At 31.1% G+C, this 17,184-nt stretch overlaps 1 protein-coding gene across 14 annotated transcripts in view; it reads right to left on the reverse strand.

Moving 5' to 3' along the window:
• LOC108557468 (fat-like cadherin-related tumor suppressor homolog) overlaps nt 1-17,184 on the reverse strand; it is a 232,146-nt gene that overhangs the window by 25,250 nt on the left and 189,712 nt on the right. For 9 of the 14 annotated variants that reach the window (XM_017913983.1, XM_017913982.1, XM_017913981.1 and 6 more), the window contains exon 5: nt 6,744-6,853. In XM_017913983.1, the coding sequence (XP_017769472.1) occupies nt 6,744-6,853 (110 nt within the window). The remainder of the gene's footprint in view (nt 1-6,743; nt 6,854-17,184) is intronic. The other 5 variants (XM_017913984.1, XM_017913988.1, XM_017913980.1 and 2 more) reach the window with 1 other exon arrangement.

Genomic DNA, 17,184 nt, shown 5'->3' on the forward strand with positions numbered 1-17,184 from the left:
ACAACATGTAGATGTATGTATTACGTAATATAAAATGACATTATGGTATTATAAGGTTGCATCCACACTATGAATGAAGTTTGATGTAAATATTTATCATTACACATGTTTTCACTACATACGTGGCATTATTTAGGTTAACTTATTTTCTATGAATGATAGTTACCAACTTATTTTAATGCTATATCCATATTATGAATGACATTTGACCTAAACGTTTATCATTAATACACGTTTTTACAATATACTTTAGGCCATTTAAGACATTTTTAGGTTACCCACACTGTGAATGTGTGATATTTCAGGTTTATCAACTGCAATTACACACTTTTTTTCAGTACACGTGGCACTTTTGAGGTTACCTATTTTTTTTATGAATGAGAAATCTAAACAAAAAATCAAATGATTTAAAGTTTTTTCTAGGTAGAATCACGTATGGTCAAGTTAACTTTTTTGTTTTATTATTATTACTATTGTTGTGAATGCAATAAATATTATTAGTTTTCTCGTTGAAACAGTCGGAAAATTGTAAACAAAAAAAAAAACAGTTGGGCAATTGAAAAATAATTAAGTAGGTTATGTAATTTGCGAAATCCGCTATACGAGAGAGAAAAAGGCGAACTTTAATTGTGATGCAAATTAAATGTAATAAATTCGTTTTGCTAACTAACTTTCCGCACACTCACATACATACACCGCCACCACATGTATTTATTAACATTAGCCCGAAAACTTATGACTGTATAACTCATCTGAGTCTATATGCAAAACCCCACCCACACACATACATTAAGCCCTAATTGTTGTTTTAATTAAAACTTATTTAAGCAAACACGCTCTGCAAACTTGGCCGTAGAGAATATCTCTCATTTCCCCTTGGCTTCTGCTGTTCCATACGCTCACTTCACCAATCCAATTGGAAAACTGAATCAAGAAATCCGAATCAGATTTTCTTCCACTAAATTCCGAACTTTTCCTCCAAAAATTCAAATCAGAGGCGTTAAATAGTGCACCTCATCAATATTCATCCTTTTGTCGATCGGAATGCAATTAGAGAAAATCCTCCGCATCTGCACTCAAGGTTATTGTGTATCTGAGTTTTGTTGAATATTAAGGTAATTCCGAGCGTTCGTTGTCTGGAATGAAGACTAATGGTGTTGGAAATGGAAAGAAGTAAGTCGTAAAGAACAACGTGGAAGAGGAAATAAAAAAGATACGATGATGTATGAAAGACTAAAATAATAAATGGCATAGTAATTTTGAAAATCTAATGGTTCTAATTGCCGGGACGAGCTGCCCCCTCTTTAAATAATTCATGATGCTCTCTTCCTTTAGCACCGGAACGAAATTCAAATTGTACCCCATAAATTGTGCTAATTTGAGATGGAATTTATGCTTGATTATTAGCACTACTACTACATTTTTGTTGCATTAAAGCTGTTTTGTTAACCCAATTTCGACGGCGAGCGCTCGCTTACGTTTTCGCTCTTCAGGACATCCCCGTATCGATCAATAGCAATTTCGCTTCAACGTGGCTCTTCATAAATGATGCATAATTTTGATAAATGTGTTCTCACTTTCCTTCAAATTGGACCCACTTAGTATATAGTCCTGATTTTCAAACTTTGTATAAACTATCAGATTACCACTAAATAATAATATAATCGAATACAGTTTATAAGTAATTACACCAAATAACGTTAATACAAATATTACTAATACCAAACTTGTCAAGTATCACGTAGTATTAGTGTATCTACTTGTATTTACGCCTTTGCCAAATTAACTAGTCAAGTAGAAAGCAGTGTACAGACTACATACAAATATTTTTTTGTTTGATTTAATATATAAATATTATGAGAGTTTGAAGAAATTAAAGAGTCCTTAACAGTTTTTATAAAATATGTAAGTTTATAACATATTATTTGAAAATTTTTAGTAAATTAGACGAAAATTAGAAAAATAAATTTTAAATTTCTTAGATTTGTTGCAAAATAATATTATTTCAATTAAGGGTTAAAATCACAAAAATATGAAGTTACATCATTCGTTAATTTAATTGTTTTTTTTTTTAATTTTAGAAACATTTCTATAGAAATTATTTTGTTAATGAACATTTATATAATTAATAGAAATTATATGTTAGTCTGAAGTAATAAAAATATTACATCACCTTCTTGCAAAAAAAAAACTGTATCGTTTTTATGTAATAAAATATGCTAATAGAACATTTACAAAGCTTGAAATATGTTAAGCCTTGTAAGAAAACAATTAACTTCATATAATAGTATATTGAAATCATGTAAGTAAGGTGAGTTGTCTCATAAATTACCTAACATAGAATGGACGTAATAGAGTCTAAAAATAATGGACTTGTAAAGTAAACAGACGTTTATAGTTTTTTATGTGAATCTATATGAAACATAGCCATAATAGATTCTATTTAGAAGCAGAATAAACTCGTAAATAAGTACAAGAATCACATATTTTCTCACGTTTTTTTGAATCCATCCATACAGAGCCGACTTGTCCACTAGGCACAGGACAAATAAAAGTTGAAGGGCCCTCAAGAAATTTTGGGGCCCACAAAAAATATATTGAAATTAGGATACATATGAAGGTCTAGTGTATACGGTTCACAAGAATTATCCAAAATAATTGAATTACATTGATTCGCTTCGAATTCGTATGCGAAACACATCTAATACTATGGGTTTTCGGAAAAAGTTCGTAAAGAGAGTTTTCGGGCTGTTATCAAAGGGCAATGAATAACCATTCGATGGGAATTTACGATTCCGCGGAACGCAGGGAAAAGAATGTGATAGCGTTCCGCAATAAAGAATTTATATTAGGAAGGACGTTCGACACGGCCGAAATTTACGTCCGTAATTTTCGTCCTTCCTCACACACATATATACATACACACACACCTCCTTCCTATCCCTCAGGACGTTGTCAGGACCTTCAAAAGGATACGGTCGAATGTAAAAACGGAAGGGAACGTCCTTACTACAATGCGTATTTCGCTCCGATCGCATGATGATAAATGATATTTACCGGCCGTTATTCAACTCGTAAATATCGGCAATCAGTGAAAACCTCTTCAGAACTCCTCTCGTTCCTTTGCTCTCTTTCAAAGGCGCATGATAAATGAGATACAACAAATTGAAAACCGCTCGAATTCAAGCATTCGCCGACTCTCGTGTTTCAATTTGTAGATTATAAAAAAAAAATATATTTATAGCATAAATATGATTCTATATAACTCATAAATATAAAGTATGTTAGAAATATGAAATGGAACATCGTTTCTCCTTGAATTTTATTATTTTTGCGTATAAATCATCAAAGGTTTCGGTTTTCGAACAACTACTATATTTGGAATACAAACATTTTTTTTTAAATATTCAAAATAAATAGTAATTTCCATTGTTGTCTATATTAATATTCAATGGATATAATTAATGCATTCACAATAATAGCTGGATTTATATATAAATAAATCATTAATAATTCCGATCCAGTGACTACGTGTAATTTATTAAATCTAACTAAAACAATACTGTAATTAGTTTCAGCAGACTTGGTTTGAAAAATTCTACCTTCAAAGCAGTATTTTTTGGGCTACACAACTTACTAAAGTGGGTCTTAGGAGCGTGTAAATTTATTAGCGAACTACGCCCCGAACTACACTCGTTTTTTTCCCCTATCCTTTCACTATTTTTTCTGTTCATAGAGAGCTGGATGAATTTATTAAACTGAGATTACTAAATTTTTCGCAGCTCTCCGTATTTTATTTTCACACATATTTTCCTGGATGTTATAACTTTGCAAACGGTATTTTTTTTATTGTACGCGACTCGTTGTTTAGTGCAAGAAATGAATATGACTGAAAAAAAGTGACAGTGTATTGATTTGAAGAGTTGACTGATATGCATCGGGGAACGAAACAGAAAATAAAACCATATACGTTTTGCCATTGGAATCACCCGATTGAAAAGTCCATCAAACTTGCATACTTTAGTTCATGCATTCCATATCGGCAAGGACAAAAAAAAATGTGGATGGAATTCTGCCGTTTGCAGATACGTGTTTATATTTCCTGTTGGAAATATCCACGATTTAAGTGCTTTTAATTATGAAAATTAAAATTCTTACTCAGTGCTTTCGAAAAACTCGTAATGTATTTCTAATAAAAATTTAAAAAAACTACAAAAAAAAGTGGAAGCGCCGGGATATTTTAAACAATTGACAATTTATAAAAAAATTTCATGATAATTTAGACAAAAAGAAGTTTCTTAAATCATCATAATCCCGATGAAGTTGTTTTCAATGAAACCCACCAGATCTTCATAAGAGACGGGAATACAGTAGTTTAATCTTGAATAAAACATATTCCCTTATGCATTAAGGATCCTATCTAGTAAATGATTCGAATATTAGCCTTAGGTAAAACAAATGGCGTCTATTGGGAAAAGTGACTGCTATGTGGAAATTTTATTTGATTGGAATATGTTTTCTGGATTTCCAACGAAAAAAATACTATTATGGAAAATATACAATGAAAATTGTTTCGTAGTCCTGAATAGTTTACGTGAATGTATTATTCAGATATTGATTCAACGTTACGTAAAATGAAAAGCGTCCATTAGGATAAGTGACAGGTTATGATAATTGTACACAAACAGAATGTAGGTTACTTAATATAATTAATCAGTGTTTTTTTTAAGAATTTGTTAAGTATATATATTTACTAAATATTTTATATAGTGAATTGATTTACTAAAATATTAGGTAAATTTACTTTGTTTTACATAACTTTTAAAAAGTTGATGCATGTACTAAAAATGTTACGTTAATGCTGTGGTGTAACAATAATATTGAATTTGTGGGCCCCAAGCATTTTTTTAATTTGGAAGAATGAGGCAAATTTTAATTCGAGGGCCCCAGCAAAATTCAATTATCGAAAAGTTTTTGGGTGTAAATGTATCTATTAACTAGTTAATGTATACATCTACTATACAATATATAACATACAAGTTGAAGTGTAGTATAGAAAATAGGTTATAGATTTCTTGTGTTTAGTGGAGTTTAACGTAAGAGGAAGTTGGTTTTAGATTTACTGCTGCCGAAATTAATAGTGGTAAGCATAATGGGGCTGAATGAATAAGAATAGGTACAGTATGTGACCATTAATTCGTGCGTTCATGCGCTTACAGCGTGGATCCTGGTGGGTTGTTTATACAATGCGCTCGTACAAACCAGAGAGTGCCAAGCCAGTTCCAGAATTATGATATGCAACGGAACGGAATGAATATAATGGGCAGTATAAATCATGAACAACACACGATGTCTTCGGGTTATTTGCGCACCCATCTCGTTCGCATTCGCATTCCCCTCTTCATCCAACAACCAACATCCTCGTCTTCTCTCGATGCATTGCATAAGTACAGTTAACAGTTACAGTTGGAGGTGCGATGATAATTGCTCTTCGCTGAGCGAGAACTAATCTTTTCTTTCCCCTTCACCATCTTCGAGTGTTTCAGAATTACATCGCCCGGAGCAAACCTATATGCAAGCAAAGGGCAGTATAAAATTTCTTGGCACCGAACACTGTGCGACCACATTTATAAAACAGATTGCTTCACCCTCCCGAGTAAAGCTTGTAATGATAGTGATAATATAAAGTCGCTTAGCTGCTTTACAGCCTCTCTGCAAACTATACAATTACTTCCTAATTTCGCTCGATTTGCTTTGCATTTTACGCGGAACATCCTCCCATAACAATTAATTCCGCGCTACTAATTGTTAATAAATTTCCTGAATCAGCGCAGGATTCTCGCAAAAGCTCTCGTGTCCTACATTCAGTTATCATTGGCTTCGTCGAAGACTTTCCTCATTTATCTACTCAAAGCTAACAGATTAAGTATCTGTTTCAATTATATTATTAATCAAGTTACCTATAATTATTCCAGAATATTGAAAATATTTATTGATTTACTCAAAATTTGTATTAAGCCAAACATAACTTTTCCGGGTATTTAAAATATGTTTATGATTAAATTTTCATTAATTTTGAAAATTTATAAATTTACTAGAAAAATTTAAATTTTATTAGTTAAGATTTATACAATTTTATCAAAAAAGGCACTGTCTCAAGTTGATCAAATTAACGTTATTAAAACGATATTAAGCCACATTTCTCCATCATTTCGCTTCCGAACTAATAGCCAATAAATTTAATTTATTTTCATAATAAGCCCTATTTGATCGACTATTTGAGAAAAATATGTTCAATAGAATTACGTAATGAAAAATTTCATTAATACAAGAATTATTCTCTTCTGTTTTTATGAATTGAGAAAAAATAATTAAATACTAGAGTTGTAAATGATCAAAATACTATAAACTTTATAGTATAATACTTTTTATAATACTTTTAAACAGTTGAAAGGTGTTGATTTCATGTTCAAATGTAGATCAGTTTTGAATATATACAGTGTTTGAAAGGAGACATGAATGTACCAATTATTATTTTCACTTATATAACAGAAAAAAATATTTTTTTTATATTCAATAAGTGTGCTTTTTGATATGTAAGAAATAAATGTAAGTCAGTTTTCTAAATTGCCGTTATTGTTTGTAAACGTTCAAAAAGAGTCGTCCAATAAGTTCAAAGGTAATTGGACAATTATGATGCTTTCATTATACAAAAAAATCTGATATAAAAAATGTATACATACCTCGACGCTGGAGTAAAGCGGAACAACCCCATGATCCTGTGCGAAAACTGTTAACCAGTAATGCGGCTTCGTCTCGAAATCCAATACAGATAGGGTCCGTATCACTCCTGCTGAAAAAAAATGGAATCTCAAATTACAAATATGTCGTTGAAGGGATGCAGTAGCGATGAAGAATACAAAAAAAAGATGTGCGTAAAGGTGAAAAGATTCGGTTTCGCGCCTCATAGCTTCCGAATTGAACGGACAACACGGACTTATCTATGGACTTGCATCTGTTATCAATAGAATGGGAATGTTCAAAGAGTCGGGAGAACCCAAGCACGGTTTGTAAAAGGAACGTCCATCGACCCAACCAACACACATACACAGAATTCCTATCTGTGAATGCAAAATAAAAGGAGGTATAGAATGCAGCTATGCGGCCAGCAGCATCGAGCGTTTTCTTCTGGAATCAATACTATTAATTCAACAACGCTGAATTTAAATATGACATAATGGTTTGCGATATTTATGGGTTTAGGTGAAAGGTCAAATTAAAATCGTGCATCGAAATGGTGTAGCTCCGTGCATCGTACAGCAATATTATTGTATCGTGTTTCGCAAAAGGCGTTCGAGATTTAATTGTTGCAATTATTGCTTACCGAATCGAAGCAAGGACGATTGACGTTGATGTGTCAAAGACACATGCAAGGGTGTATCATTTGCAGAACAATCATTCATTAATCAATCAAAACCAAATACTTTTCTCTGCTCTAATTGGATTCGATTGTGCTGCTCTCTCACTAAAGACACAGGGACAATAACCGAGCTAAACGCATTGCTAAATGCTACACTTTTGTGTAAGTTCCCATTCAGTTCGCAACTGTACAATAAAACAATCAAAGGCTTCCAACATTAAGCCCACTGCAATAGCACACAGCTAAATAATACATTCAATCGTATCAGTAACAACTTTAATTAGGATTCATGTAATCCTATATTAACGATACTTACTTATCTTGTATATATTTTGTATATCAATATTTATAGTAATTTGTTATAAGCAAAAATGTATAACATTAAAGTTGTAAAACAATTTGAAGTTTTGTAAGTTTTAAAATGTACAAATTTATTAACTTTTTGATGGAAAGACATTTGGTCCTTAGTCCTTTGGACCAAATTAGAGCAAAAAAATTGTAAAAAATAAATATTTATACTTTTTTATATTTATACATCAATGATTAAATATAATTAATACACCAGAAAATGTTTCATTGATAAACACACTAGCAACACGATACTTAACAAATTATTTATTAATTAAAATCTTAACAAAAAACTTGTAATTAATATTTAAATTCCATTGTAATATTTTTTGCTTTATACTTTCAAAGCTACAATCACAGCTGGTTGGCAATTAGTAGATTTTTTTTATTAATTCACGTTTAAAACGACTGAAATAAAATGTATTTACGTTCTGCGTTATTTATGGACGGTGGGTCAAAAGCATTTGTTGAAAGCCTTTAAACGTATTTAGTTTTTTTTGTATTTAGTGGTCATTCAGGATTATTTTAATATTCTTTTATTACTCATGAAAAATATCACTGAAAAAAAAAATATTATTTTTGTTGTTTAAACATTTTATACATTTTTATCAACATAAATAAATTAATTGAAATAACAAATACCAATAACTTCTAATTAATAATTAAGTTTTGCATTACAAATAATATATATAAATACGTAAAGTGATACATAAATCACTTTTATTCTACAATTTGTATCAAAATCCTTTGTATAGTAACAAGAAAAATTAAATAATTTTTATGTAATATTCTTCAAGTATTAAAATAATTCGATGAAGTTCTATTAAACTCCGAAATTTGTATGAAAAATTAAAATAGATTATAATGCATTTAGAAGCGGGTGGTAAATCTTTAGTAATAAATTTTGCGCAGTACCACCCAACCCTAGTATTATCCTTTAATCCAGTACAATCTTAAACGCTTCCTTTTGCCGTATAAAATAAAGGAAATGCGGCCGGTATTAATGCGTTAGCAATTAACGTTCTTTTTTTTTATTTATTTAATTGCCAACGAAATCTTCACAAATCCTCTTACTATTATTTGTGGGTAAATATTTTAATTATACGGATAAGAAAATTGAATACAAAATATCCGGATAACATTTAATATTTCAGACAAATTTCTTGAAAATTTAGTTTGATACTGAAATTCAAATCTTATTTTAATTTTAGCACACAAAAAATCTAGAAACAATCGTATTTATTTTTAAATTATAATTTTGTCAATATTTCTGCCATCTATAGGCATATTCTTCTTATTGACAGGAAAGTACATTCGTAATAAATATGTTTTGTATTTTAAAAGAGCTGTTTTATTTAATATTAGGCACAATAGGCACATTACCAAAGGCCCACGAGGTTTTAGGGGGCCCACGAAAAAAATACTGGCATTTAAGGCAAGTAACTTCCGATATTGTAAAAGAGAAGTTTATAACATAAATTTATAATTAAAAGTTATAAAAACTCCATTAGCATAATTAAATATAATAATGTTGATATATTATTTTGAAAAATGTTTGTTATTTATTGTAAAAATTACAATGTAACAAATGATAACCGGAAGTAATTGAGGTTGAAGCAATGTTGCATCGCTTTAAATGTAATCTGCTTTGCATAAAGCCGCATTGAAGTGGCACAACAAGATGATGATTGATCATATTTCAGCTTGCAAAATAGTGTCTCTTGACTATAGGCTTTTTCTGCTCCGCGTGCAAATTCTTTGTATGCGAAGACAGGACGAAGGGCCTTTGTGTCGGTCTGTCGGTGTGTGTGTGTGGTGCCCTTTTCCACGTTCCCTTTTCAACGGAGAATCGATGAAGATAACGACACGGCAGCGTGAAAAGGAGCAGAATACGAGGATCAAACAAAACAAAAAAAGTACAAAAAAAAATATGTAGAGATGAAAAAACGGTGCCGGAAAATATACACAGCGCATCCTTGAAATAAAGATTTCAATTATCTTTATTCCTCCCTAGTAACGTCAACAACATTCACATACATATAACAGTTTTTCTCCTCCGCCAGTCAAAGTGATTTTAATATGAATCCAACTGAATTCACATCTAACGTTTCTCGTTATTTTTGTTCATAGACCTTAACGTTGTTCCTTGATTAGCGGATGCCGTTGACCCGTGATATTCCGATTGATTGGCCGATAACTACGGAGGCAATTGAATTGTTTCCTAGAATTGCGCGCTCTCGCGCATTCAACGTCAATTCATATTCCAAGTGTATGTACCTAGACCCAGAATTGAAGATTTGCATATAGGAAGAGGAGAGACTATCGTGCTTCTCGAGAATAGTTCAATGCTCTGGAGTACAGGCTGATCTCACATCATTAACCGCGGCCATTCACGCTTAACGTCATCTCATTGATCCAAATTTAGACACTTGTTATTGTTTCAGGATCAATAAGGAAACCGCTTACAATAATAAATTAACGCATTCTTGTATATAACGAAATTTTAATCACACATATAAATATACTAAAATTCGTAAATTTTAATTGATAAACAAACATTTCACTTACGTTGCATACACACTATATAAAGTAGGAAACATAACATACTTAAAGAAATAATTACCATAACAATAGTAACTAAATAAGTAAGATCCAATTAAATTCATGTAATTGCAGCTGCAAATTAACTATCAATTAAAAGACATGTTTAGTACTTGTTAAGTCTCAAGTTACATAATTAGTATATGCATTACTATATAAACAATTTATTTAAAATATTATTTATATTTTACTTATTTAACATATTTAATCACCAAAGGGTGTTTACGTTAAGTTAAATTGACAAGTATAGTACATAATCAAATACTGAATAATATGTAATACATGATACTTGACAAGTAAATACTTTATAAGGTGTGGATAGTATTGAAAAGTTTGTTTCCCCAAGTATAATACTTGTCAAGAATAGTTTATCTATTTACGTAGTTAAAAAAAATGTAGTCACAAATTGGAATTAAAGAGGGGAAACTTTGGAGATCCATCAAGTAATTAAGTGAAATGAACTGGAAATCATTACTTCTAGTAGAAAAAAAAGTAATAATAATGATCGATCTGATTACGTTTGCATGTCACGTTTGGAATCGTCTGGGGAGAGAGAGATTCGGTTTTTTTGGGGTGGGCATTCTCGGATAGGAATTATAAAGCAACAGAAATATACATAATTCCAATACTGTAATTGGATTCAGCCCAAAACGCCTCAAGAACCGTAGCACGCGAATTTATTTGGAATAAATTTGCATCGCGTATTCCACTCCGGCAAAGTGAAACTTCGGTCGTTGTCATTTTATTGACAGCTTCTGACGAAACGGATTCCTTGTTGTTCCCTAAATAATACAGACCGAGTTCCCTTGGTACATACATATTTATTCATTCCCTGCTTCCCAATCCCGTTCCCAATCAAATATCAGTTATGAAGTATGTTTTCTTTGATATTTTCTTAACTGTTTATATTTCTACTTGGATTTTCTTTCTTTGTACTTTTTTACATAATCCATATAAATTTACAATCAAAGACTTCAGTTTTCATAAATATAATCAAGTAATTGTGTATATATATACTTGATTATCTTAATAAAAACTGAAGTCATTGATTAAGTAACAGATATAACATAAAAAATCTTTCCTTGTTTCAATAATTTCAGTTTTTATAAAGATAATCATGTATTGGTATATAAATACTTGATTATCTTAATAAAAACTGAAGTCATTGATTAAGTAACAGATGCATATAACTTAAAGAATCTTTCCTTAAATATTTTCTTTAGTCTTAATAAAGATAATCAAGTAAATGTGTTTATATAACTTGATTATCTTAATAAAAACTGAAGTAATTGAGTAAGTATCACATGTATACAAATTACTTATTTGAACTAATTATAATCATCTTAAAATGACATTTCTAATACAACATAGTTGGAAATTTATTGATAAATTAATAATATAAATTATTTTTATAGGATATAAATGAATTGAAAAAGTAGAAAAGAAAACTAGAAGTTTAGGATTATTTACAAGTACTGCAATTAAATTGTAGATTGATGTTTTAATGAAAGTATATTGTAGCCAAGATTGCGAATCGGATTTATTGATAGATTTTAATATGTGGAACAGTTGTCTCTGGCAAATTTATTTGTTGAAGCAAACGTCCCATAAATTTCAATTGAACGTATTTAAGACGTAATAGGTTTTGGATTAGCAGTCGTAAATCTGCAGGATAACCTTTTAATTAAATAGACCTGCCGTTCGTCTGCGAGTGAAGTAGAAGAAAAAAAATTTCACGAACAATTTGTACTTAATGAATAACAAAAATGGATTATAATAACATAATGTAAAAGTAAATTGTAATAATGTAAATATTAATAAGTTACGAACATAACATTACATTTTTAATGGGAAAATTCTGTTGGTAAATTGATTTTTTTTGTAAATGGGATTTGTTTTGAAGGAAAACGCACCGAGTAATTAATTTCATAAACGAGACATACTCGAGCCACCCACGAGGCGCGTCAAGGTTAACAGTCGGGGGGATGCAAAAAAATATATATTTCCCTTTTAGGGTAGAAAACCGACCAACATTTGGAAGCGAAATAATCGACGGGGGATTAGTTGCCTCCTGCGGATTTGCAGGACCACCTGCTAAATTTCGCTTTAGAAAAAAAAAACACACAACAAGAATTAGGGAGATGAAAATTCGGTTTGAGGAAGGAGAAGTTTCGTCCTCATCTTCGCGGTTGCTGCGTCCCTTTTTTCGGTTGCGTTTCCTCGCGGCAAGTGCTCGCATAAATCCTCCTCCTCCCCATTTATCCTTGGCCTAGCCCAAGAAAGCCACTTCCTCATAAATCTCTTTTATGCGCGGTAAGAAGGCCAACGTTGTATATAGTATGTATACATTGCTGTTCGGAAGATTCGTGAAATTACCGTGGTACATTCATTCCGGAACTCCTTCGTCGTAGCCCTTAGGTAGCTCAATATTTAAACGATAGCACACGCGAAGCTAGGCTGTCTCCACCGTTATTCTCAGCTCATTATTCACGCAGTGGAAATGCACACTTAAATACAAATACACACGACGGCGCAAAGGGGGAAAACAGATAATTAATCCTTTTCGGGAAACGGCAATCCTTAGGCAGTCGAGAGGCGGTGGTTTGGAAGAGTCGTATCGTATATGTGCGAGCGCGGAGAAAACGTATTGAACTAAGAACATCCATAGACTCTCCGGTCTTAAACATAATGGAGCTTCGAGTTTATGTGCATTTGTATTGAATGGAACTCGTTGGATCTATCCATCATCATGAGCAACTATTCTGGAGGCTAAATTAAATATTGTTAGAGGGATGTACAATGCACGAGAGCAAATAATCCTCGAAACGACGAACCGAACCTGTAGGCAACTAATTCCCAAACCGGGAATATCACCACCAGCGAACAGACATATTTCCTCGACACGTACGGGGGAAAAATACTGCAAACAGATCTTTTTTTTTCTGTCCGACAAAACAATAGGTGATGGATGAAACGGACGAAATAAAACCGTTTTTGTCACATATGATTTGTGCATTATGTCAACAAGTCACGAAAACACATATTCTCTGAGCCAATTTTGTTGAGCATTGATCTTAGGGTGTACTTAACCTCTCCCACTGGATTCATACTTTATATATATCATAGGATTACTGAGATATATACTTTTATACTAATCTAGGGCTTTATATTAATGAAACCCATTTATCTTAGGGTGCAACCATTCCACGTCTGATTAGCAAATTGCGCGCCCATCACATTAAAACATATGAGAATTTTCTCATATTTTAAAGTGAACTTACTCGATTTTGTATAGTTGCATCTTTATAAAAAACAATTATTATAGTGGTATTCGGTTAACGAACATATTCCTTTCAAGGCCAATGTTTTCTATCTGAATTGTTCGTTAACCGATTCCAAAAGTGTTCGTTTTATTCCCAGTCTGAATTATTCTTTAACTGAACCTGTATTTATCTATTTTTTAAGCTAATAAAGTAAACATTATGTAAATAAATCACCATTTATCCTAATAGTTTTCAAATACTCACCAAAATTAAATTCAAATTAGAAATATAGCAACAATGTTATATTTAAAAATAGGCCTATCGAGGCCTTCTGAGGCCTATCGTAAGTAGCCATAATACCTTACCCTTTTTTTATATACAACATAATAAAAAGTTGATGGAAGGTCTTATGGTGTAACGGTAGAAAATAAAAATTTAGTTCCCTAAAACATATGTAACTTTTATAAATATTTTCATATGCGATTTCTGAGATTATATTATATTGTAAGACAAGGTAATCAAACTTTATTTGATATTCGCTTTAAAACAAGGAAGTAACACCTGTTTCTTAGTTTCTGATAAACCTAATGAAATTTTAAAGGATTCATTAAAAAAATAGTTTGAAAAAGATTACATAATGTTAGTAAATTTGATTAATATTTACTAATATTTGATTATATAAGAAATTTGTGCATGAAAATACTGTTTCTCTTAAATACTACATTTTAAGTGAGTAAGTTAATATAGATAAAACAGTATTTAATTAGCAATTGAAAATATATGTAAAGTTTAGTAATATAAGACACGCGATGATAAAATGAAATTGTTCAGTTTCGTGAAAATAAGAGAATATAATGTGTTCGGAGTTTCAATAAACGCTAATGGTATTGTATTCAGATGGGCGTATTCGCAAATATAGAAGTGATGACCTACATGATCATAGCACCGTGAAAACTATTGAATATAGGTTAACACTTTATTAAGTCTTTCTTATTCAAAATATACTTCTGTCTCAAGATAATAATAATAATAATACAATTTCAAGTTAGTTTATAAAGAATTGAAACATAACTAAAGATTTATAAGTTTAATTAATTTTAATTGCAAAAATTACTATTAAAAGAAGAACATTTATATTGAAATAAAACAATTTATTCCATAAATGAATTGTGCAAATTTTGGTTCGCAATTAAATGCAGAAGATCCATAGGAAAAACGTTTTCAAATGCGACACATTTCCGAGCGCAACGCGAATTCCAAAACACTGCGGCTCCTGATTAATTATTCAAATTATGTCGCCGGACGGATAAAATTTGAACGTTATTAAAATATTTTCGCCAGTCCCTAATAAACCTCACATTATTTCCACGCATAGACCATTCACAAAACGGCAATTGCCGTTTAAACAATTATACGCAGCTTTAACCGAAATTTTTAATTAATATTGACCGGACAAATAATATTTTATAACAAACAATTATATTTATTTAAAAAAGATAAAACTCAGTAATTTCATATTGGTAAGTAATTTTAGACGAGCAAATAAGCTCGATGTTAATAAGCTATGATAATGAAGACTACATAGAATATACAGAAAATAAGCTAAGGTAGTAATAATAACAATATACTTGACAAGTACTTGACATGACGAAGTATTACTTCAGACAATTGAAATAAGCTATGGTAATAATAGCAACAATATACTTTACAAGTACTTGACAACAGGAAGTGTTACATAGAGAAAATTAACTAAGCTAAGGTAATAATGTCAAAAATATATTTGACAAGTACTTGATATGAGGAAGTGTTGCATAAAAAAAAGGAAATAAGGTAAAGTAGTAATGGACAAATATACTTGAAAAGTACTTGACATGACGAAGTATTACTTCAGATAGTTGAAATAAGCTATGGTAGTAATGGACAAAATATACTTGACAAGTACTTGACATGAGGAAGTGTTACTTCAGAAAATTGAAATAAAGTAAAGTAGTAATGGACAAAATATAATTGACAAGTACTTTACATCTGGAAGTGTTACATAGAGAAAATTAACTAAGCTACGGTAATAATGTCAAAAATATATTTGACAAGTACTTGATATGAGGAAGTGTTGCTTAAAAAAAATGAAATAAGGTAAAGTAGTAATGGACAAATATACTTGAAAAGTACTTGACATGACGAAGTATTACTTCAGATAGTTGAAATAAGCTATGGTAGTAATGGACAAAATATACTTGACAAGTACTTGACATGAGGAAGTGTTACTTAAGAAAATTGAAATAAAGTAAAGTAGTAATGGCAACAATATACTTGATAAGTACTTGAGAAAGTATTACTTGAGAAATAAGAAATAAGCTAAGGTAATAACTAATTGTTAGTTGAGAAACATGAAATTAGCTTTGATAATATACTTGACAAGTACTTGACATGAGGAAATGTTACTTGACAAAAAATAAACAAGTTAAGGTATTAACGGCAACAATATACTCGACAAGTACTTGACGTTAGGCAGTATTACTTGAGATAAATTAAATAAGGTAGGTTATAATGGCGACTATATACTTGACAAGATGAAGTATTATGGGAATATCAAATACTTTGAAAAGAAGGTATAATCTTATAATCAATGTATAGAATACATTAAACTTACAAAGCACTTATTAAGATGTTTGACAGGTATTAATTATCTCATTATGATATAGGAAAAGCGTCGGAGTTTGTTATTTGTTAATTAAAAGAAGTAGTTAATTTTAAGTATTAAAAATATCTTATGTAATCTAAAAAAATATCAGATGATTCATTTTTTCTTTAATAATCAAATTAAAATGTATTGAAATTGTTGAATTGAAATTTATGGTTGTTTTCGCTAGGTAATATGAAAGCAAATTCATCCTTTTCACAGATAACATTTCCAAGTTAATGCATGTACTAGTAAATCTTATTAACAAGACCGGATTCCTTCGGAAATAAATACATTTGATGCCGCCTCTCGAAGCATAATAAAAATTCAATAACACTATTCTCCTTTTATGTTAGTTTAATAATAAAAATCCCCTTTTACGGTCCTTTTTATATATCTTTAATTTTTCAGGTGAGCACATCCACATAGAAATCAAGAGGCTGAGAAAAGGTTGGGAAAAGATACACACGAATATACGTTTCCTTCTCTTTCTTATATATTTTTTGTACTTCATCCACCCTCCATCTGTCAATTGGATCGGGGTATGATTGGATTGTAAGTGATGGGTCGGAGCAATAAAATAGGAACAGAGAAGAGACGCGTAAATTTTCATTGTATCCATAACATCCATTTGTTCTTGCCGTTCCTCACTACGTGCTCCCAGCTCACTTCCAACCACCATTCGCTCCAAGTAAAATACTACAAGGGAATACGTAACAAAAAATATATATATAAAAGAGAGAAAACGAGAAACTCAAAACTTTATGTATCAATTTCCGCAAGTGTAATTTGCACGCACGCATCTAAAGCCTATTTGTCTTTGCGTTGTGCAGAGAAAAAGTATAACAAGTTCACTTTGAGAAATGTAATGG

This window comes from Nicrophorus vespilloides, unplaced genomic scaffold (genome assembly GCF_001412225.1).
Source record: "Nicrophorus vespilloides isolate i.1.1-1 unplaced genomic scaffold, Nicve_v1.0, whole genome shotgun sequence".
Classification (NCBI taxonomy): Eukaryota; Metazoa; Arthropoda; class Insecta; order Coleoptera; family Silphidae; genus Nicrophorus; species Nicrophorus vespilloides.